Raw genomic sequence first — 24528 nt, 5'->3', positions numbered from 1 at the left:
TAATTAATTACTGTATAAATGAAAAGTATGAACAGTTGTGTGATTTAAAATTTTTGTGCATCGTAACTAATTAAATAATCAACTTATTCCAAAGTTGTATTTGTTGATAAGGAAAGGTCAAGCGAAGAACTGGAGCAATGTTATAGTGTACTTGACTCCATGTGGTTTTGAAATTTGATAACTTCTCGACCCACGAGAATGTGTCATCGAGAAATTTAGCTTGTCTAGTTTCTCACTATACATCAAACCAGACTCGTGGCCAGAATTTTCTTTCGGAGGATTCCTTGAATTTTATTCAGCGAAGGCCGTGGCTGATACCTTAACTGCCTCGGCCTTCCGTCCGTGGTTTGCTGGTAGCAATAGGTTTCTACCAAAATTCGCACGGGGCTTTAGCTGTACGAGTCCTCTTCCTGCTTACGTAACTGCATTTAGATATTCAGTTTCATTTAAATATAAGGAATTAATAGATATGTTCTAAAATTAATTGAAGAATTGAATATTCAAAGTGTGTTGTGAATAATCATTAAACAATAAAGTTTTACTATTATAATATAAACTAACGAATTTTACTAAATTTTAGCATTTATTCAATAGCCTATTAATTTAGGCTATAAAGATTTTATAGCCTATACATGTTCACTTATGATTTTATTTACTTTTTTATTGTTTATTCTTAGTAAAGAAATAGAACAAATTTAGAATATTTAAAAATTTTTAAAATATGTATTAATTAAAATTTGTTAAATGTTAATTTTAAAATCTTGCTATAAGTAAAATCTGGACTTGTTTTTACTCTTTCTGTCCCGTGAGCACTAGAGGTCCTTTTTACCAAGCCCATCGAGAATTCAGTGAGGCCCACAATGGCAAGGCCGGCGCGGTCCAACGTGTCCGAGTCGGACTACCTACGAAAAATTTATTGGTATTTTTGGGGCCGTTTCCGTTTCTGGGGTAGGCTAAACCTTAATCACTCAGCCATTTGGTCCATCCGGACATCTGACAAAAGTTATTTTTATTAACTGTCAGATTATATTCTTTCAGTTAACATTTATATCTTATATAAATTTTTGCTTCCTAGTTATATATCATTAAAAGTTTCAACTAACCATTGAAAATTTTGGTGTTAATCGATTCAGATCCATCGAAGAAGTTTGAGTTTCAAACAATTTTGGTCGGAATCCTCGCTATTAATCAGTTTGTTCTGCTCTGTCAGATACATAACCATATATTAGACGAAGAATTTCGGTCAGTGTCTGTTAAATATTTCTAAATACATAACTTATTTTTGCGAATATTATAGTTTATAAACTAGACCTTTCAACGTAAACCTCAGAAAATAAGTTCTTCGAGTCATCAAACCTATTTCATCAAGACAATGGAAAAATAATAACAGTCATTAAAGGCTGAAAGGCGGAACGTATTGACGTTATCTAATATTATATGAATTACAGATAAGGTCAATTTATTGACAGGAAATTCTCTTTCTTGATTAGAATTAACATAAATTTTCATGTCATTGAGGAGGAAATCTAATACGGAAATCGAATTATCGTATTAACTTATTCTGATTTGATCTTCAACATAAAATTATCTGCCAAAAAAAAAAAATGCAAGTATCTTGTTTAAACAAAGAAAATATTATTGATAAAGCTATTTTAATAAAATGTTATTACAAGTAATTCCTGATTTACAACACAAACTCAGATTTACAAAAAACTTTTCTCGTAGTAATTCAAATTATTTATTTTTATGACTATAATTGAAATTTATGGTTCCTGTAATTCAAATCACTTTATAAGTGTAATAACGTTCTCTGATTATATATACTTCATTATATAGCCTATATTATTGAATGGAGCTCTATACAAGTCAGAAAGTGATTTGTTTGTGATTGAAGTTTAATTAACCACTACACATGATTGCAAATATGTACAACTCGAAAGACCGATGTCGTGACGAAAAGGAATTTTGAAGTTTTATCTATGGGCTGAGATATTCGAAGCCAAAGTTTGTCATTTAAAGTCTATGGTCGCGCGCTACATGTCAATCGAGTTTTCTTTTGCTGTCAATTTACATTGATCTCGACGACAATTTTTTTTTATTTTAATCTTTACTACAGGCGTTTAACATGCAAAGCCTGCGACCGCACATGTGCGTGTTTTAGCTGGTTGCTGGAGTTGATAGTCCGTTGGCCGCACATGTGAATATTTTAAACCAGCGGTCGCCAACCTTTCTGACCACTCTTACGATTTTTTTTTCTTTTTAATGATACAAACATCTATAGAATAATGATCATAAAAGTTCCATTTTACTTTATTAATATGAAATTTACTTGTTTAATTATAACAAATTAATGTAAAGTTTGTTGCTGCTGGTTTGAGATAAGTTTATGTATTCTTGGCTCTTTTCCACGTAGGACGACAATCGCACTCACATTATTGTTGATTATTTATTGATTTATTGATGTCATTTCATGTTTGGTTTTATATTCGAATAAAAAATCAAACATGTGTGAGAAAAAGCAACCAAGCATTTTGCATTTCTTTCGTAATTCTTCGCGTAACCTTGAGTTAATCAATGTCCAAATTTTCTCGTGGACCACCGCTGTTGACGACCGCTGTTTTAAACGTTTCTTGGCGTTTTTGTCTGTTATGACGTTGTACAGGCAAGGCAGGCCCTCCCTCGGAACCTGCGTGTTTTAAACTGCTTTAGACAGAACGTGAGAAGCGTGTCACCACATTTGTGTTTTCGTGTGAAGCCGAAACAGAAAAAATTACGCGCGAAGCTATTTCGATTTCCTAGGAGAAAACCTATACTCTGTCTCAACTAAGCTGATAGTGACATAGACGACATTACGTCATAAAAAAATCACCGTGAGCTACCGAAGAACGCCAATATACTTATAATATAGTTCCATCAAAAATTAATTTACAGGAGGAGGAGTCCTTACATTTACTGGCGCCAATTAAGTGTCCGCCCTGGGAGCCAGTTATGTTCGCTACGCCACTGAGCCAACGGGCTGGCCACGTGGAGATTTCCGGCTTCCTTCACGTTAGTCACACCTAAATAGGGTTCAGTTTCCCATAAAAGACCGGGAGGCACTCCCCCTCGGCAGATCGTCCATGTGTCAAGTTGCCGTACACCAATAAAACCAAAACCAATCAAAAGTTCGGCTGCCGAGAACCGTCGCAGATAAAATTTACGGCTCGAGCCGGCTACTGGTCTTTATAGTCCGAAACGGTACCACATGACTGATGCGTACGAAAACTTAATCATTTGCATATCTCTGTCACCTCTACTGGTCCTGCAATTTTCACGCCTTCGTGCTGTTGCGATTTCACTTTTGAAGAGTGTAATAGTATCATTTGGACTGTATTACTGTAATTATATATAGGCAAAGTGTATACAATATATATATGGTAAAAGTAGATATATAAAAGTAGGCCTAGGCCTATTTCTATTTATAAGGGATGTATAAAATTTGAACGCGGGCCGGAACCGTAATTGGGACATCACTGACTTAGCTTATCGTACGAAAAACAATGTAGAAACTAAAAATGTTTTTTTAAAAAATTGATTGTTTTTATTGCAAAAAATTAAAAATTTTCCAACTCTTTTTAGAGCAGGTTTCGCTTTTCGTTTAAACATTTTTATAGATAATTTGCATGAGACAAGTAACATTAATTAAACGTTATATATAAAGATATTTCAAGTCATTGAGATGTATAAACACGAAATATGGAAACATTGAGAACAACAGCCAATTGGTTGAATGGTTGAATGATAGATTGAACAGTTCATTCATATTTTTTTCGAAACGATATAATCTAAATAATAATTAAGCATGTGTAGCTTTTTAAAACATTTAATTAAGTTTTAGCTTTTCAAATATACAATTAAATTAAGCTTGAAATTGAAATCATTGAGTTATTTAAATTAGAATACGAAGTTCATCTAAGTTTGTAATTAGAAAAATTTTAACTAAAAGTAAACAAAGAATTGAAATGTATACTATCAAAACATTTACATAAATTTTGAAAAAATAAAATATTTTGTAAAATTCTGTAAGCTCAAATTTTTACACTTTATTGAGAAATAATTTTCCTGTTTCTGTTTAAATAGAGTTGTTTAATCAGTTGTAAATAGCCTATATATTTTATTAAGAAAAGGAAAGAACTTCTGGATTCCACGTATTGAAACAGTTGTTAAGTTGTGTATAGGCATTGAGCGCATTGCCTGGCGGCTTTAAATACAGCTGAATAAAGAAACCTATACCCGTTGCCACTGTGTGTAGGATAGCTGACTCGTCCGCCATCTTGGATCTTATGGCCGGAATTTTTGCTATCGATAGCAATAGTTCGATTGATAGATTGAAATTTGTTAAAACAAACTTCAATCTATCAATCGAATCAATCTTTCAATCTTCAATATCAATCGAACTTCAATCTTTCAATCTTCCGAAAAAATAATACTATGTATTACTTCAAGCTGCATTAATAACTTAAAAAGTGAGTTTTCGAAATATAACATTAACCTTGACATTGGATCAAACGTTTTTAGCCCACTCAGAAAAATCGAATTGAGATTTTACTTTTCATAGTTAAAATTTAACGAATTGTTTGAAATTAAATACAGTATTTAAATAAACTAGGAGGAAGAAAAAGAGTTATCGACGAAAGTTTAACTTTTCTAAGAACGTTATTCTTAATTCGTAAACGTCTATATACATAGGCCTATGTCAGAAATATTTGTATAGGCCTATTTGTATATATATATATATATATAAACTTGCGCCAAGTAAAAAATTATGACAATTATTATGGAGTGACAAAGCATTTGGAGGGCGAGAAATCGACTCCCGATAATCGGCAACTGTTTCCTATAGATATATAGGCCTGTATAGGCTACGGGAAAACAGAGTTGCCGAGATATAACCAATTAGTGTTTTTTTTTTTCATTTAGGGCGAAGTTATTGCCGTGACATTCGATAAATTGTAAGCGTAATAAAAATTAATAATATACATTGTGCCGGTACATAAACCTATATTTAATTAGATAAGGCTAGTCCATTTTAAATGAAAACTTTAAACATGTGCTATCTATAAAGTTAGCTTTTTAAAAGGAATTTACTGTAATATTCTCAATTTCAATAATTACAAATTTTTCTCTTTATTCATGTTTCTATTTTAACTAATTTCTGAATAATTAGGCTGCAATTTGGAAAAACTGTAGACCTGTAAATTCCCACTGTCGTCCGTTCGGCTGCCTTTCCTTAATCATGAGAACGGAGATAGCTAGATAAAATCCGAGACCAGATATGGAAATCGTAAGGGCAGGAGGCTCCGATTAACTATATACAAACTTCCGATTAAAACCGGAAGACACGTTATTTTAATTTAAAACTTTTTATCTGAAAGCAGTTAATAGAATGACTGCTCGACTCTATTGTTAAAGGAAAAGTATAATGTACAGGACCAAGCCACTAATTTGAGGTGGAGAGTTGATATTTTTAAATGAAATAAATTAAAAATACGATTAAAAATTGCAGCCCGACATTGTGACTATGCCATAATAAATAATTGCTCGTTTTATTATTAAGTTAGTCACGATTTAATTAAGAGCAATTTGAAATATATTTTATTAAAGCAAACATTTAAAAATAGTTAATATTTTTAGTGCAGTGAACATATGTAAGCAACTTTAAACGTGAGAAATATATTAAAAATTACATACATAAAGTATAATATAAAATAAATAAAGTACAATTATTTTCTTTGGTTAAATTATTTTATATGTAAACAAGCAACTTAAGTAACCAGATTTAAATCTTTTAAATATTATTTTTGCTTTTATTAATCACGATAAACTGATTTTAAATCAAATTGCGCCTTAACAATAGCCACATCAAAATGAAACAAACGCTTGCAACTATATGAATTAATGAATACAATTTCTAAGAAATTGAGGAAAGATTTGGTTCGAGGAAAACACACCTAGTAATGATTAAGTGGCTGTAATCAAAATTTAAATATGCTAAATGCTAAGTTTAAAAAGAAAAAAAAATTTATCCAGAAGTTGGCAACTTCAAAATTACCCCTAATATACTTCTAATTGTTACTGCTTAATCTATGGGTCCTAGGTGAAAAAATCCCTGTTAATGTAATAAATTGTAAATTATAACTGTTTTTAATTTTTAATCAATAACAATGAATGCATTTTTTTTTTGTTTTTTCTTTGGTGAATGTAATTATTTTTATACTTTTCCTGAATACCCTTAGATGGCAGTGGCCGAGTGAAAATTAAAATAGTCACAAAAATAGCTATCTCTTTTGTCGTAAGATGCCTTCTACAGTTCTACGTAATGCCGACAGATTCCAACGACATCGTGCGGGTAAATTGAAAACTATCGATTTCCCGCGAACGTTTAGAGTCATCCCACATTACTGTACTTGAAACCGTCGTTTTTTTTTTTTTTTTTTTAATAATTGAAATGACTAAATATGGCAAGATTTTCACCAACGATTTAGATTGTTGACCCAGGAATGATGTCATCCGCATACGTTTTTACATTTGACGCTGATAAGGCGTTTCGAAGGGAAGTATTTCCAACGGATGTTCTTTGTATAATTCCTTTGTCGTTTTAGTTTTTCTAACTTGTAAGTGTAAATTGTATCTTCTAAAGTGTAAAATCTAAGTTTTTATTTTATTATTTATTTATTATTATGCATACTGCATACAATCCTTGATGTGGGGAGCAATACCTTCTCCCGAAAACAAAACAGTCAAAGATTATAAAAACACAGACAAAAATATACAATAATAAATTATATAGGCCTAAGTAATAATTGAAATTATAAGTTTAGATTGAAAATTAAAATGTAATATTTAAAGTTTAATGCTTGGGAGNTCGGCTAATTTAAAAATTTTTAATGTTGTATATAACTTAAATTCAATAAACTCTTCAAAAATAACAAGAGTTCGTGTCTTTCTGTCCCAGGAAATATATGAAATTACTGTCGAGACAATCCATTTTTATCGTCAAGTATATTTAAATTAAAATATAAAAATGATTCGTACCGAGTACAGTATATCACGTCACAAACTACGATTATTCAATAAAAATCACCCTACCAACAGCTTCTGTTTTACTGAAAACAAAGTACAGTTGCTCCAAATACGGTATATTCTGAATGTAGTCGACATATAGTACACATGTCTGCAAGATAACAGAGCAGCATACTGTATTTACTTACAGATCACATTTATCGAGTTCCTTATTGTTTGATGATGACTTTGAATTACAAAATATATGGCAGAAATAATGTTTTGATAAAAACACGTGCATTATTACTGAAAAATAATAAATTATTGTTATATTTTTAATCTTTGTCGTTGTTTATGCAACAAACTTATTTTAAATCCTGAAAAACAACTAATTTATTTGGCATATGTAAAAGTTTGTGTACAATTTTAAAATTTTAATAACGTAATTACTTTTACTTTTGCTTCTTGATTAGTTATTTTTGAGTAAAAGCAATTACTTTTCATCAATTTATAATTAAATTTTATTTTTCAGTGTGAATTTAAATATTTTATTTATTACTTTAAGCTATTTCGTTGATGTAAACAAATTCAGTAATTTTTCAAATGTTTAATAATTGAAATTAATTAAACCTTAGTCTAACCATTTTTCTCGTACAAATACATTCAAAACAAACCTGAAACTTTTCATGCGTTATTTATTTTTCTAAATTCGTTACCCCTTTTTCTGGCACGCATCCATTGTATACGTTAACGATCTATGTAAATGTAAATTCGTATTTAGCCAAATACTTGAAAAATAGTACTTAAATTATCGGAAAAAATATTTGAAAACTCTTCTTATCGTTTGCTGTTGTTGTGTGTGTATATATATAGGGCTATATATATAAAATATGTATATATTTTTTTGAAAATTATGCAAAACATATCACGGAATTAAACACTAGCTTTATATTAATAAATAAAGACGATTACGAATTTAAAAATGAAGAGAAAATCGATTTGAAATAATATATATACTAGGGGAATACAGCTTATTTTATAAATTAAACAATTGGTTTTAAATAAATATTAAATTCAGAATTTTAGTAAGTAGTTCATAAATAACTTACAGTACTTGATGTCTTTAAAAATGTACACACATTTTAGTTGTTAATAACAATAACTTATGCGCTTATTTTCTTAATTTTAACTTAATTATTTTCTATTCTAACAGTTACTAATTTACAGTAAATTATAAGGTTAAATTATAAAAGGTATAATAAGATTTAAATTATCCATTTGTCTAACTTGCAAGACCAAATTTTATTTGGATAAAAGAAGATTTTTACAGAATTGTGGACTGAAAATGTGTATGTATTTTTTGGAAATTCTGGATACTGCATGTTTAACATTTTAGACAAAAAATATTTATGTACAGTAATAATAAACCAATTGAGTAATATTTTTTTAATTCGACTACATGAGAACTAATTCGATTAGAAGCTACTGCTGAATTCGCACCTTTTGACAGGATTTTTCTTACTGATTTGCTTATTTTTCCGCTTATTTTTGTTTTCAAGTGATATATTATAACATTTATAAATGTATGATTTAATATAAAATTCTAAATGATAATTTAATTAGCAATTCAGCTACATCATTCTACAATAAAAATTTATTCACTATATTTAGTGTTTTTTCTTCGTAAATAAAGAATCATGATTTCTTTACCTAGTCATATGAATGTAAATGTTATTAATAATGCATTTAATTCGTTATTTATAGTTAATGTTCTATTTTAACGCAATATTTACGTTAAAATAAGTTAAAATAATTTTTATTATATATATAGCTATTAATAAAAATTTTTAATTTGTGTCTAATGAATCTTAATAGAATTTTAAATTATATTTTAATTAGGAAATCCAAAAAGGTTTATTTAAGATATTTTTTCAGTTCTGAAAATTTATTTTAAAAAAAATAAATTTAACGATTAATAAAAATGATCTATAAATGAAAAGATAAAAAACAAATTTGATTACTATTAACATTAATTTATTAAAAATAAGAAAAGAAAATATTAATTTTAATCAGTCTTTATACCATTCCCACGTCATTAAAACAAGCGAAACAGAAAAAATTTAAAGAAAATTAAACAGATGCGAATGTATTTAATTAGTGAATATTATAATTTTTAAAATCTACACGTAATTAAAACGTATAATTAATAATTTTGACTGCGCAACTACATTACATATTTTCTCTAATGATGAATTCTTAATCGACAATTAAAGCTTTCAAACGCATTTCAATTTAAGCACATGTAATTCGTAATCTAAAACTCGAATGACTAATCATAAATCAATGTGTTATATCAATAAAAGTTGCCGAAGACCGTTGTAAATCGTATTGATATAAATAATATTGTTTATCATCATTACTACCTAATTATATATTATCAATATTCATATTTGCATTCATTAAATATGTAAATTAGTCTGATGAGTTTAATAAGACACAACTCGCATTTACTATAACATCGAATGATTCGAACTGATTGATATTTCTCTTGGAAGCATTCCAAGTTATCCTTTAGAAAATTATATTAAGAAAAAAACCTGTTTTATAGATTATAAAATCAATTTTTTTTGTTTTAAATTCTATTTGCAATATAACATGAATTTTAAAAGCCTCGAACTTTTCTAAATTTGATGACAAAGCAAGTTTTGTATAGAACTGTTAAGTACGATTTTTATAATTGAATAACTTTGTTTATCTATTTATAAAAAGGATATCCAATAATTTTATGCTCTTTATTTTAGCACAGTATCTAATACTATAACCTTTTAATTTGGAAATAAAACGCTTTTATAATATGAATTAACTTAAAACATATATTTTAACAATAAAATGTAGCAATAAAGCTATATAAACTGATACACAAATAGTTCGGCTAATTTAAAAATTTTTAATGTTGTATATAACTTAAATTCAATAAACTCTTCAAAAATAACAAGAGTTCGTGTCTTTCTGTCCCAGGAAATATATGAAATTACTGTCGAGACAATCCATTTTTATCGTCAAGTATATTTAAATTAAAATATAAAANATAAAATAATAATAAGCAAATTGCTTACCTAAAAAGAAAAAAATAATTTAGTATCGGTTACACAGCACTGACAGATGCTCCTCAAAATCTAAGTTTAGTTAATAAAATTTTGATGAATACAATAACCAGACAATTAAAATAAGCTTGGGCAAGTAAATTTGGATCCTTACAACAATAAATTTTAAAATTTCAGTTCATATTTTGTTGAAACCGTTTCATAAATGACAAAAATACATCGATTCAATTTCGTTTATTATATCTAAAATTAAAGAAATGACTAAGCTATTTTTTATTTTATTTTTCTTGATTTTACCGTTACGTAAATATTGTTTTCACGACATTCCTGACGGAAGTTTAGCCATGGAGAGGATTAAAACTTTATTTCCAGACCAATCCTATACGTTGACTATTTTTTAATGTATTACTTTGCGCTTTGGAGGCTTGAAAATAATATACTTCAAAGTATATTATTTCTACACTTATTATCAAAATAAACATTAAAACTTTTCATTATCTTATATGTAAAGTGAAATTGATGAATGCTTGTTCGAACGGTTTAAAATTCATTGCAGAATACATACTGTAATTACAATATTATGACTATAATTTTATATGGATATAAAATATATATAGGTTTACTTGATTAATAACTTTCGGTGAAATGTTTTTTTTAAATAACTAATTGAAAAATTATGTGTATTCATCCACTATTGTGTTGTTATCCTGTTTTTATTTTAAAAACTAAAGCATTTTTTAGGTCCTTGCTTATTAATTGTTTAGTTCATTTGAATTCAACAAATTGGTATTAACACTCAATTACAATGGACTCCCTAATAAGCGTCCTGCCATTAGCATCCTGGCATAAAACCAGTGGTATCGGTTTCGCGTATGGCCAACGGTGGCGTTTTCAGGTTTTATTCGTGTAACACCTAAAGGCCAGTTTCCCATAGAATCCTCTCGAGAGAGACCTGAGTCCGTTGGCAGAGTGCCTAGATGTTGGGTTGCCTTATCCCATCCGTTTATCCATCCTTCTTAAAAATATTAACTTCTATAATCAAATTTTCAAGAAACTTTATTAATGGTTTTCTTAATCTCATGTTCAAATGACATAAGAATTTCATATTTTTGTCTTTATTGAAATTTGTGGCATATTGAATCACAAAAACAACTGTTTGTCGAGATAAGAACAAAAGTTTAACCAATTCATTAATTATTAAAATAATTAATTCATTAATTATTAAAATAATTCATGAATTTTTAAACGTTTATTCATGTTCATACAGAATTGTTACATAATATGTAGGCCTATATAATTTCGGTTTTGTTTAGATCCAGAACGGTGGTGTCTAAAGTCACTCTAATTTCCTTAAGGTATTATTCATAAGCTTTTCGTTCATAAAACGTTTAAATTTTAATTACAGATTTATTTTTATATTTATTTTAAGTACTTAAACTACATTTTTGCGAAGAGTTTATAAAAGTCGTCATTGATTGTTGCTTTCCCCGGCTCTTAAATACAACAGAAGGAAAGTCGCGATCGGTCAAAAAGTGTCATAGGCAAGATTTTTACATTTTTTGACTCGTGACCTTGAAACGTCGAGGGGAAAAAATTCGGGTGTAATTTCTGTGTGTATGGATGTTAATGTGTGGGGGGCACGATTCTGTTCACCCTCTTTAAAGCTTAATAACTCCTGTGAATTTTGCAGGTAGGTTTGTGTATTACGAGGATCGGTGCTATTAAATTTTTGGTGGTTAAAGGTCGAGGGAAGGAGAGATAGGAGGATTCGTGTGTCATATCTCAACTGGTGTTGGACTTAACGAAAATTTTACTCGTTATTAGCATTTACAGTTTTTTTTTTTAATATAAAACCCATTCCTCTCCTCAAAATTAAGCTTTTTGCTATTTTATAATAATTAATTATAGAAAAAGTTTTTAAAATAAAATATCTTAAAAACAAATGGCGCTACACGAAATTTTGAATGTTGATGCTGGGAAAGTTACGCAACCTTAGTTGGATTTTTTATTTGAGTATGTGCAACCAGATCATCGTAACCAGTGTTTTTTTTTCAAATGCTCTTCCAAACAACAAAATTGTTTGAAACAACTTCATTATCAGTTGAGCAGCAATTGTCGATATCTCATTGCAATGACAGAACGAGGCAAACAGCCCAGTTGATTTGGACTGTTCGAAAAGGTATGGACCAATTATGAATGAGGCAGTGAAGCCAAACAACACTGACTTTCCGTAGCTGCGAGGGAATTGCTCAAACACGAGAGGTCTCAGTAGCACAAATACGACAATTTTGTGTATTGACAATGCCATTCAGATAAAATGTGCTTCATTGCTCCATAGGATGTTCCAAGGTCATGCATCATCAACTTCTATCCGAACTTGGGACAGGTGGGGAAAGTGCAGGTGCATTTCCGGATTCTCTAGAAACACTTGTTGGACATGGCTTATCTTGTAAGGAAAACACTTCAGTACGTTACGCACGATTTTCCACACAGTTGAATATGGCCTATCTAGTTGCCTGGTAATAAATAACCAGGCAACTAAATAGGCCATATTTAATTTGCCCGAGCACCATTTTCCTCTGATGGCAAAAATTTGAAGTAAAAACTTTTATTACAGAAATTAAAATTCCAATGGTCTGAATGGTATGTATACTAATTTTAGTTGTATTGGCCAAACAGATTTTGTACAATCGAACTCGAAATACCTCTGCTTTAATTATTGCCACCCGGTATATTAACGTTTTGTAAAGAAGGAAGATGTCATCCGCATGTCACGTGGACTCCATTTTCTGCCAAAAACTTGAAACTTATTAGATTGAATTTCTTTTCGTAATCGAAATGAGTATTTGATACGGCGAACAATAAAACTTTCAGTCTTATCACTCATCGTATCAAATAATCTAACTCTTGTATTCCTCCCATAATTCTTCACGTTACTTATCTACACGGGCGTATAAGTGTCAACGTTCTTCCAGCAAGCAAAAGTGCAAATTAAACAGTCATTTTTCATCTTCATCGAATCTCGAAAACTTTCTTCATTTTTAGAGGATAGATTTTTATTAGATATTTCCGAAATTGAACGAGTTTTTTACTGCAAGGATAATGCGTTGTCTGATTTGCATAAAGAACATGAGGAACGTGTCACGAACCGAAGCAAAATTGGAAGAGTTTTCTAGTTTTAAGAACCAAGTTCAAAGTAAGCTTAATATTAATCTCTTTCATTTAGTTAGTCTTGCAAACGACTTAAGAAATTCAATATTATAATTTCGGAATTATAAATTAACAATGAAAACACGCAGTAGCGTAACCAAATCCGATGTAAAGCGAACCTAAGTTAATGTAAATCGCTACAAATTTTAATAAATTTTCGCTTTTAATACTTAGTAATTTATGTTTGTTATAATCCATTATTCTTATATTTAACATTTTTATTAATTTCTTCATTACAAAGAGAGTGTCCCCTCTGATTGTGCCAGTAAAAACGCGTCCGTTGCTCTTCTCTATTACTTTTTAAGAAGGGTAATAACTTAACCCCAATAGAGAAAATTTTAAAGCTAATTAGACGAAACATGTTTTTAGTATCTCCCAGTGATAAAAATTCTAAAATACTTATATATTATGCAATTTTTCAAAATTTTTAAAGTACCCTACAAAATGTAATAAAATCTTCGTAGATTTATGTTGGCATTCAAGATTGAGATGGAAAAAAATCTTATAATGTATTTCCGAAAGTATAAAGCAAAAAAGAAAAAAAAACTTAATGCCCACTTATTAATGTTATAGAATAAAAAAAATGGTTTAATTTGGAATCAAACTGGTAAAATTGGACTTTTTAATTGGGGAAAATAAATAAATTTATGAGAAAAAAGTCTAACAATAATTTACTTATTACTATACCCAATGATAAAATTTTCCTGTAATTGTCAAAAAACGTTACTTAGTAATTCGTTAATTTTCTTTCCTCCTTTGATATAATAGGGTTGACTGAAACTTAATCAAGTAGTAAATGAGAAAGTTAACTAAATTTTATTAATCCTAGCTTATTGCTTTACGAGCGTTTGGCTACCAAAATTCCAGAACTTGATATAAGTTAGTTGTACTTGATGGTGGCTTACTACTTTTCAATAAAAATAGAAGTTAGCTAGTCTCGCGCTGTTTTACAGCTGTTTAGTGGCTAGGATTCACTTAAAAAAAATACCTGTGCAAACAGGATCTTGTTATTCTATACTATTCATATATTCCGATATGAACACTTCATTGACTAAATGAAGGATTTAACCTGGGTTGCAAGAAACATTTCCAGGGGTGCGAGTGGAAACGATGTGTTTTTAACCTTCATATGTGTAATACTAAATTTTAAGTTGTCTTATACTATATAAATTTGACTGTATTGTACTGTGTACACTGTGTAATCTTGGACCTCACGATAACTGAGAATACACAGTATTCTGTCTTGATGTTCGAGATCCTAACTACTACCCTCTGTACCTTTTAATACCGTGGACTTATTTGAATTTCATGACGAAAAACATTCGAACACAATTTTAAGAGAATACGAGATCTTTTGAGATACAAGGGTCGATCACTACAAAGATTAAGAAACACTGGTCTGGACTAACTGTTCCGACGTTTAACGGTTTCAATCAAAACAGTTTTAACAGCGTATTTATCGCTACTATGGGTACGTTCGTAAAGTGCCGGCCCGAGGCAAGTTTTAGGATGGAGCGAGATCCTATTACGGCGCCCCCCTTGGTTGCCCCTAATTTATACTCTTTAATTTTCTTTACCACTGAGGCGCCCCCCAAGACTTGGCGCCTGGAGCGGCTACTCCGTTCGCCCTATGGTAGGGCCGGCTCTGTTCGTAAAGTCAAACGAGTTAAACGCGTTAGTAACGAATCGTTCGAATAGTANAAATAAAATCTCATTAAAGCCGGGAAAGTTACGCAACTCGTTGCAAGACTTTTAAAGAACGGTATGGACGCTTTATTTTTTAAAAATTACATTGCTTGAAGAACACGCTTCTTATTTTCGCTCAGGCGAGGTCTCATTAGTTCTCATGTCTTATTAACAGATAATTTCAATTGTTTGATGGGCTGATATCAGTTTTCTATGCTGCTTCTAGTATATCTAGCAAAATTTAATTTAATTTAATCAACGGCCTTCTTTTTGAAAATTAACCCGGATTGTTTATATTGCCATCATCGTCATAGATAGCTGCAGTTGGTCGTCGTAAATAAGTTTAACATTAAACTTATTTACGACGACGATTTACGATTTGTATAAAATGCTTAAAGCAATATAATGTAAACACAAAGAGAAGGATATTTTATTTTATTGCCATTTTCATTTGTGAAAAATTTGATTTGTTTCTTAAAACAATTTTATTCTCTGATTTCAGAAACAAGAAAAAAACTGTAATGGGTTTTAATAAGCAATTGTTTTTATAAAATCTTCATCTGTCATTGGTTAATAGTTAAAAATTTCATTTTAAGAAGAAGAAAATGTGTTGCCATATTATCTTTATTTGCTGTTATTGGGGCACAAAGTTAGACTTTTAGAAATAACCTGAATTTTTACGGTTCCAAATTAATGAAATGTCTAATATTGTTTACCCTTATTACTAAGGAACCAAAATACAACGTCTAACTAAAAGGTTTTGAAAATTCCGCAAAATGGTGCTAGCAAACTTCAAACAAGCTTAGCATGGCCATATTCCCATCAAGTACAGTACCTTACATATAATAATATATAAATTTTCTCCTAGAGAAGTTAATAATAATAATTATAATAATTAAAAATTTCGTAGAGTGAAATTAATAATTTTCATTAAGAGTTATTAATAATTAATTACTGTATAAATGAAAAGTATGAACAGTTGTGTGATTTAAAATTTTTGTGCATCGTAACTAATTAAATAATCAACTTATTCCAAAGTTGTATTTGTTGATAAGGAAAGGTCAAGCGAAGAACTGGAGCAATGTTATAGTGTACTTGACTCCATGTGGTTTTGAAATTTGATAACTTCTCGACCCACGAGAATGTGTCATCGAGAAATTTAGCTTGTCTAGTTTCTCACTATACATCAAATCAGACTCGTGGCCAGAATTTTCTTTCGGAGGATTCCTCGAATTTTATTCAGCGAAGGCCGTGGCTGATACCTTAACTGCCTCGGCCTTCCGTCCGTGGTTTGCTGGTAGCAATAGGTTTCTACCAAAATTCGCACGGGGCTTTAGCTGTACGAGTCCTCTTCCTGCTTACGTAACTGCATTTAGGTATTCAGTTTCATTTAAATATAAGGAATTAATAGATATGTTCTAAAATTAATTGAAGAACTGAATATTCAAAGTGTGTTGTGAATAATCATTAAACAATAAAGTTTTACTATTATAATATAAACTAACGAATTTTACTAAATTTTAGCATTTATTCAATAGCCTATTAATTTAGGCTATAAAGATTTTATAGCCTATACATGTTCACTTATGATTTTATTTACTTTTTTATTGTTTATTCTTAGTAAAGAAATAGAACAAATTTAGAATATTTAAAAATTTTTAAAATATGTATTAATTAAAATTTGTTAAATGTTAATTTTAAAATCTTGCTATAAGTAAAATCTGGACTTGTTTTTACTCTTTCTGTCCCGTGAGCACTAGAGGTCCTTTTTACCAAGCCCATCGAGAATTCAGTGAGGCCCACAATGGCAAGGCCGGCGCGGTCCAACGTGTCCGAGTCGGACTACCTACGAAAAATTTATTGGTATTTTTGGGGCCGTTTCCGTTTCTGGGGTAGGCTAAACCTTAATCACTCAGCCATTTGGTCCATCCGGACATCTGACAAAAGTTATTTTTATTAACTGTCAGATTATATTCTTTCAGTTAACATTTATATCTTATATAAATTTTTGCTTCCTAGTTATATATCATTAAAAGTTTCAACTAACCATTGAAAATTTTGGTGTTAATCGATTCAGATCCATCGAAGAAGTTTGAGTTTCAAACAATTTTGGTCGGAATCCTCGCTATTAATCAGTTTGTTCTGCTCTGTCAGATACATAACCATATATTAGACGAAGAATTTCGGTCAGTGTCTGTTAAATATTTCTAAATACATAACTTATTTTTGCGAATATTATAGTTTATAAACTAGACCTTTCAACGTAAACCTCAGAAAATAAGTTCTTCGAGTCATCAAACCTATTTCATCAAGACAATGGAAAAATAATAACAGTCATTAAAGGCTGAAAGGCGGAACGTATTGACGTTATCTAATATTATATGAATTACAGATAAGGTCAATTTATTGACAGGAAATTCTCTTTCTTGATTAGAATTAACATAAATTTTCATGTCATTGAGGAGGAAATCTAATACGGAAATCGAATTATCGTATTAACTTATTCTGATTTGATCTTCAACATAAAATTATCTGCCAAAAAAAAAATGCAAGTATCTTGTTTAAACAAAGAAAATATTATTGATAAAGCTATTTTAATAAAATGTTATTACAAGTAATTCCTGATTTACAACACAAACTCAGATTTACAAAAAACTTTTCTCGTAGTAATTCAAATTATTTATTTTTATGACAATAATTGAATTTTATGGTTCCTGTAATTCAAATCACTTTATAAGTGTAATAACGTTCTCTGATTATATATACTTCATTATATAGCCTATATTATTGAATGGAGCTCTATACAAGTCAGAAAGTGATTTGTTTGTGATTGAAGTTTAATTAACCACTACACATGATTGCAAATATGTACAACTCGAAAGACCGATGTCGTGACGAAAAGGAATTTTGAAGTTTTATCTATGGGCTGAGATATTCGAAGCCAAAGTTTGTCATTTAAAGTCTATGGTCGCGCGCTACATGTCAATCGAGTTTTCTTTTGCTGTCAATTTACATTGATCTCGACGACAATTTTTTTTTATTTTAATCTTTACTACAGGCGTTTAACATGCAAAGCCTGCGACCGCACATGTGCGTGTTTTAGCTGGTTGCTGGAGTTGATAGTCCGTTGGCCGCACATGTGAATATTTTAAACCAGCGGTCGCCAACCTTTCTGACCACTCTTACGATTTTTTTTTCTTTTTAATGATACAAACATCTATAGAATAATGATCATAAAAGTTCCATTTTACTTTATTAATATGAAATTTACTTGTTTAATTATAACAAATTAATGTAAAGTTTGTTGCTGCTGGTTTGAGATAAGTTTATGTATTCTTGGCTCTTTTCCACGTAGGACGACAATCGCACTCACATTATTGTTGATTATTTATTGATTTATTGATGTCATTTCATGTTTGGTTTTATATTCGAATAAAAAATCAAACATGTGTGAGAAAAAGCAACCAAGCATTTTGCATTTCTTTCGTAATTCTTCGCGTAACCTTGAGTTAATCAATGTCCAAATTTTCTCGTGGACCACCGCTGTTGACGACCGCTGTTTTAAACGTTTCTTGGCGTTTTTGTCTGTTATGACGTTGTACAGGCAAGGCAGGCCCTCCCTCGGAACCTGCGTGTTTTAAACTGCTTTAGACAGAACGTGAGAAGCGTGTCACCACATTTGTGTTTTCGTGTGAAGCCGAAACAGAAAAAATTACGCGCGAAGCTATTTCGATTTCCTAGGAGAAAACCTATACTCTGTCTCAACTAAGCTGATAGTGACATAGACGACATTACGTCATAAAAAAATCACCGTGAGCTACCGAAGAACGCCAATATACTTATAATATAGTTCCATCAAAAATTAATTTACAGGAGGAGGAGTCCTTACATTTACTGGCGCCAATTAAGTGTCCTGCCCTGGGAGCCAGTTATGTTCGCTACGCCACTGAGCCAACGGGCTGGCCACGTGGAGATTTCCGGCTTCCTTCACGTTAGTCACACCTAAATAGGGTTCAGTTTCCCATAAAAGACCGGGAGGCACTCCCCCTCGGCAGATCGTCCATGTGTCAAGTTGCCGTACACCAATAAAACCAAAACCAATCAAAAGTTCGGCTGCCGAGAACCGTCGCAGATAAAATTTACGGCTCGAGCCGGCTACTGGTCTTTATAGTCCGAAACGGTACCACATGACTGATGCGTACGAAAACTTAATCATTTGCATATCTCTGTCACCTCTACTGGTCCTGCAATTTTCACGCCTTCGTGCTGTTGCGATTTCACTTTTGAAGAGTGTAATAGTATCATTTGGACTGTATTACTGTAATTATATATAGGCAAAGTGTATACAATATATATATGGTAAAAGTAGATATATAAAAGTAGGCCTAGGCCTATTTCTACTATTTATAAGGGATGTATAAAATTTGAACGCGGGCCGGATTTGGGCCGGAACCGTAATTGGGACATCACTGACTTAGCTTATCGTACGAAAAACAATGTAGAAACTAAAAATGTTTTTTTAAAAAATTGATTGTTTTTATTGCAAAAAATTAAAAATTTTCCAACTCTTTTTAGAGCAGGTTTCGCTTTTCGTTTAAACATTTTTATAGATAATTTGCATGAGACAAGTAACATTAATTAAACGTTATATATAAAGATATTTCAAGTCATTGAGATGTATAAACACGAAATATGGAAACATTGAGAACAACGGCCAATTGGTTGAATGGTTGAATGATAGATTGAACAGTTCATTCATATTTTTTTCGAAACGATATAATCTAAATAATAATTAAGCATGTGTAGCTTTTTAAAACATTTAATTAAGTTTTAGCTTTTCAAATATACAATTAAATTAAGCTTGAAATTGAAATCATTGAGTTATTTAAATTAGAATACGAAGTTCATCTAAGTTTGTAATTAGAAAAATTTTAACTAAAAGTAAACAAAGAATTGAAATGTATACTATCAAAACATTTACATAAATTTTGAAAAAATAAAATATTTTGTAAAATTCTGTAAGCTCAAATTTTTACACTTTATTGAGAAATAATTTTCCTGTTTCTGTTTAAATAGAGTTGTTTAATCAGTTGTAAATAGCCTATATATTTTATTAAGAAAAGGAAAGAACTTCTGGATTCCACGTATTGAAACAGTTGTTAAGTTGTGTATAGGCATTGAGCGCATTGCCTGGCGGCTTTAAATACAGCTGAATAAAGAAACCTATACCCGTTGCCACTGTGTGTAGGATAGCTGACTCGTCCGCCATCTTGGATCTTATGGCCGGAATTTTTGCTATCGATAGCAATAGTTCGATTGATAGATTGAAGTTTGTTAAAACAAACTTCAATCTATCAATCGAATCAATCTTTCAATCTTCAATATCAATCGAACTTCAATCTTTCAATCTTCCGAAAAAATAATACTATGTATTACTTCAAGCTGCATTAATAACTTAAAAAGTGAGTTTTCGAAATATAACATTAACCTTGACATTGGATCAAACGTTTTTAGCCCACTCAGAAAAATCGAATTGAGATTTTACTTTTCATAGTTAAAATTTAACGAATTGTTTGAAATTAAATACAGTATTTAAATAAACTAGGAGGAAGAAAAAGAGTTATCGACGAAAGTTTAACTTTTCTAAGAACGTTATTCTTAATTCGTAAACGTCTATATACATAGGCCTATGTCAGAAATATTTGTATAGGCCTATTTGTTTATATATATATATATATAAACTTGCGCCAAGTAAAAAATTATGACAATTATTATGGAGTGACAAAGCATTTGGAGGGCGAGAAATCGACTCCCGATAATCGGCAACTGTTTCCTATAGATATATAGGCCTGTATAGGCTACGGGAAAACAGAGTTGCCGAGATATAACCAATTAGTGTTTTTTTTTTCATTTAGGGCGAAGTTATTGCCGTGACATTCGATAAATTGTAAGCGTAATAAAAATTAATAATATACATTGTGCCGGTACATAAACCTATATTTAATTAGATAAGGCTAGTCCATTTTAAATGAAAACTTTAAACATGTGCTATCTATAAAGTTAGCTTTTTAAAAGGAATTTACTGTAATATTCTCAATTTCAATAATTACAAATTTTTCTCTTTATTCATGTTTCTATTTTAACTAATTTCTGAATAATTAGGCTGCAATTTGGAAAAACTGTAGACCTGTAAATTCCCACTGTCGTCCGTTCGGCTGCCTTTCCTTAATCATGAGAACGGAGATAGCTAGATAAAATCCGAGACCAGATATGGAAATCGTAAGGGCAGGAGGCTCCGATTAACTATATACAAACTTCCGATTAAAACCGGAAGACACGTTATTTTAATTTAAAACTTTTCATCTGAAAGCAGTTAATAGAATGACTGGCTCGACTCTATTGTTAAAGGAAAAGTATAATGTACAGGACCAAGCCACTAATTTGAGGTGGAGAGTTGATATTTTTAAATGAAATAAATTAAAAATACGATTAAAAATTGCAGCCCGACATTGTGACTATGCCATAATAAATAATTGCTCGTTTTATTATTAAGTTAGTCACGATTTAANTTACATTATAGTCAACATGCGGATATTCTTTGATCGTTTGCAAATATTTCTTTTCTAAACTGGGTATTGACAAATAAAAAAATCCAGCTATTCCAAAAATAATTAGTATAAAGACCACACGCTGAGAGAGAGACGATTTCATGGATATTTATCAAATTTTGTTTAGGATGATCGATAACATAACTGCAGAGCAAATGACATTCACCACACTACTTCATTCATATGAAGCAATTTTCTAAACTTACAACTGACAACTAACAACAATCCCATCTCAACTGAATCTACTTCGCTCACCTAACTGTATTAATAGACCCTCCTAGTCCAGCATGCTATTGGTTGACGTTTTACTATTATGAGACCTCATTGGATAGTTATTTCCTGTTACAAATGTCATCACTCTGACGTTTCAACGTGTATAAAAAAAATATACACGTCACTTTTTAAATTATGAAATCGTTTCAAATTTTACGCATAAAATTTAATTTAATTTTTTATAAATAGTAATTCTTGTTAAAATATTTTTAATTTTTTTTAATCATTCATTTTAAAAACGTTTTAATAAATATTCCAAATTAAGAATATCAGAAAGTTTAATCGAACTTCCTTATAACTAAAATGATTTTAATTTTAAATATTTCAATTTTTATGAGCAACGTTTGAAATCCACGGTAAAAATAAATTTCACATTAAATTTAAATTCAAAATAATTCCAAGAATTGGTGAATTCTGTGGTATTTCCAGACGTCAAGATCATTTAAGTATAAGATTTTTTTTTCCTCTCTCTCTCTCTCTCTCTCTCTCTCTCTCTCTACACNCCACTCCTCTAACGTAACAATAGTTATTTGTGTGTCAAGGGCGAAAATGATAGTTTTTCGGAGAGGTGCATGTTAAATTTTTCAGGCGATAAAACAAATTTAAATGAATAGAAAATTATTTAAGTAAATAATATTTTAATAAATTTAGGTTACTCGTGTTTTTCATATGCCATTTTTTTATAGCTTCCTTTAATAAGGAAAAAAATTATAAATGGTGTGGTTATTTCATTGTGAAAAATAAGAAAATGAAGTCGTTAAAATTATTGTTTTTGATAAGATAACCTAAAAAATGATTTTGTAATAAATGCGTATGGAAGTAATTTTATATATATGTACAGTATTTAATTTTAATTTCTTAAAACTTTTTTTGCAAATTGCTGGGAAAGGATGATAGATGCACTGAAATCCTTCCAATATGTTTCTGCATTTTATTCATTTTTTTTTTTTTTAACTTTAAGATTGTATCGCTCATCTAGGATCATTGTATCTTGATCCACTTCTGGTTCTGACCATCTTCCAATGGTCTGCTGAAAGCCGAAGTTTTAGAAATAGTGGGATAATTAATGTATGACCATCATCGGGTAATTTATATCTAAAGCTATAAATGTTTAAAAAGTTTGAAACTGCATATTAATTAGCAATTTAAACAAAGATGAAGTGTCGATATGAATATTAACCCCAATTAACCGTAGTAGAATTGGTATAAAGCTCTTAATATAGGGAATGATTTTACCGGGAATTACATAAGGGAATCGTGCATAACCGAGAATTTGAGCAATATAAATACAGTAAATTCCAAAAGATTCATTCCTTAAAAGCGTAATAACCAACTTAAAAGCATTTTTTTGATTTATTGTTATTTATGTCAATAAAAAAATATTTTATACTTAAGGTAAAGTTAGAATTTATAGCAAAGACTAACAGAATTTATAGCAAAGACTACTGTGCAGACAACATTTCTTTAAAAAATCAACTAAAAGTTAAATCATGATCACATTGTGTATCTTTTTTATATTAATGTTCTGACATCCAAATTATTTGCTAATTAATAACATAATTTATATATTATAACACATTATGTCAAGAGAAGGAAACATATATTGTGTCTACAGTTTAAATTTTAAACAAGACGAGTAAGAATAAAGATTAAAAAGAACCCATTACTTGGTGTATAACCTTTACAAAAAATAATTTTCACTTTATTGAAAAGTTATTGTTTAACTTGTATTTATTTATTTTGGCATTAATATTGAATTCACCAGAATTTTATAAACTAGATCATATCCTACCATAAAAATTTTTTCTGGAAAACTAAGATAAACTTTTTTCATTTTACATTGATATTTTCTTCTCTCTCTCTCTCTCTCTCTCACCGTGTGCTGTTGTTTCGGGCATTTGGCCAGCAATGGCGGTGCACTAAATATACCCGGGCACGTGAAGTTCAATACGACAACGCACCAAACTTTACCTTTCAAAAAAAAAAAAAAAAAAAAAAAAAACTCTCATTTCAATATTGAACAGAATATTTCGATTTTCAGATAGATGCTTCACAAACCAATTTAAACATTATTTTGAACTGCCTTTTTAGAGTACATAGCCAATGAAATCCAACCATTTCATGTCATAAACCTTGCAATGGGCGTTGGTAACGCTTACGTTCAGCACAAGGACAATTTGACGATTTAACTTACTATTTTGAGATTTATTAATAACAAGTTTTTTTGTCATCTTAGATTCAATTAAACCACTCCTCTAACGTAACAATAGTTATTTGTGTGTCAAGGGCGAAAATGATAGTTTTTCGGAGAGGTGCATGTTAAATTTTTCAGGCGATAAAACAAATTTAAATGAATAGAAAATTATTTAAGTAAATAATATTTTAATAAATTTAGGTTACTCGTGTTTTTCATATGCCATTTTTTTATAGCTTCCTTTAATAAGGAAAAAAATTATAAATGGTGTGGTTATTTCATTGTGAAAAATAAGAAAATGAAGTCGTTAAAATTATTGTTTTTGATAAGATAACCTAAAAAATGATTTTGTAATAAATGCGTATGGAAGTAATTTTATATATATGTACAGTATTTAATTTTAATTTCTTAA

General features: G+C 30.2%; 1 protein-coding gene across 1 annotated transcript in view; it reads right to left on the bottom strand.

Annotated features, from left to right (window-relative positions):
* The window catches only part of LOC111624868 (fukutin-like), a 57062-nt gene extending 35090 nt beyond the window's left edge, over positions 1–21972 (bottom strand). Inside the window, exon 1 of the mRNA XM_023367837.1 lies at positions 21658–21972. Within this exon, the coding sequence (XP_023223605.1) occupies positions 21658–21752 (95 nt within the window). The 5' untranslated portion in view covers positions 21753–21972. The remainder of the gene's footprint in view (positions 1–21657) is intronic.
* Between the last annotated feature and the right edge of the window lie 2556 nt (positions 21973–24528).

Source organism: Centruroides sculpturatus, unplaced genomic scaffold (genome assembly GCF_000671375.1).
Source record: "Centruroides sculpturatus isolate CEXI.00-Female unplaced genomic scaffold, Cexi_2.0 scaffold301, whole genome shotgun sequence".
NCBI lineage: Eukaryota > Metazoa > Arthropoda > Arachnida > Scorpiones > Buthidae > Centruroides > Centruroides sculpturatus.
This window is presented reverse-complemented; position numbering and strand designations above follow the sequence as displayed.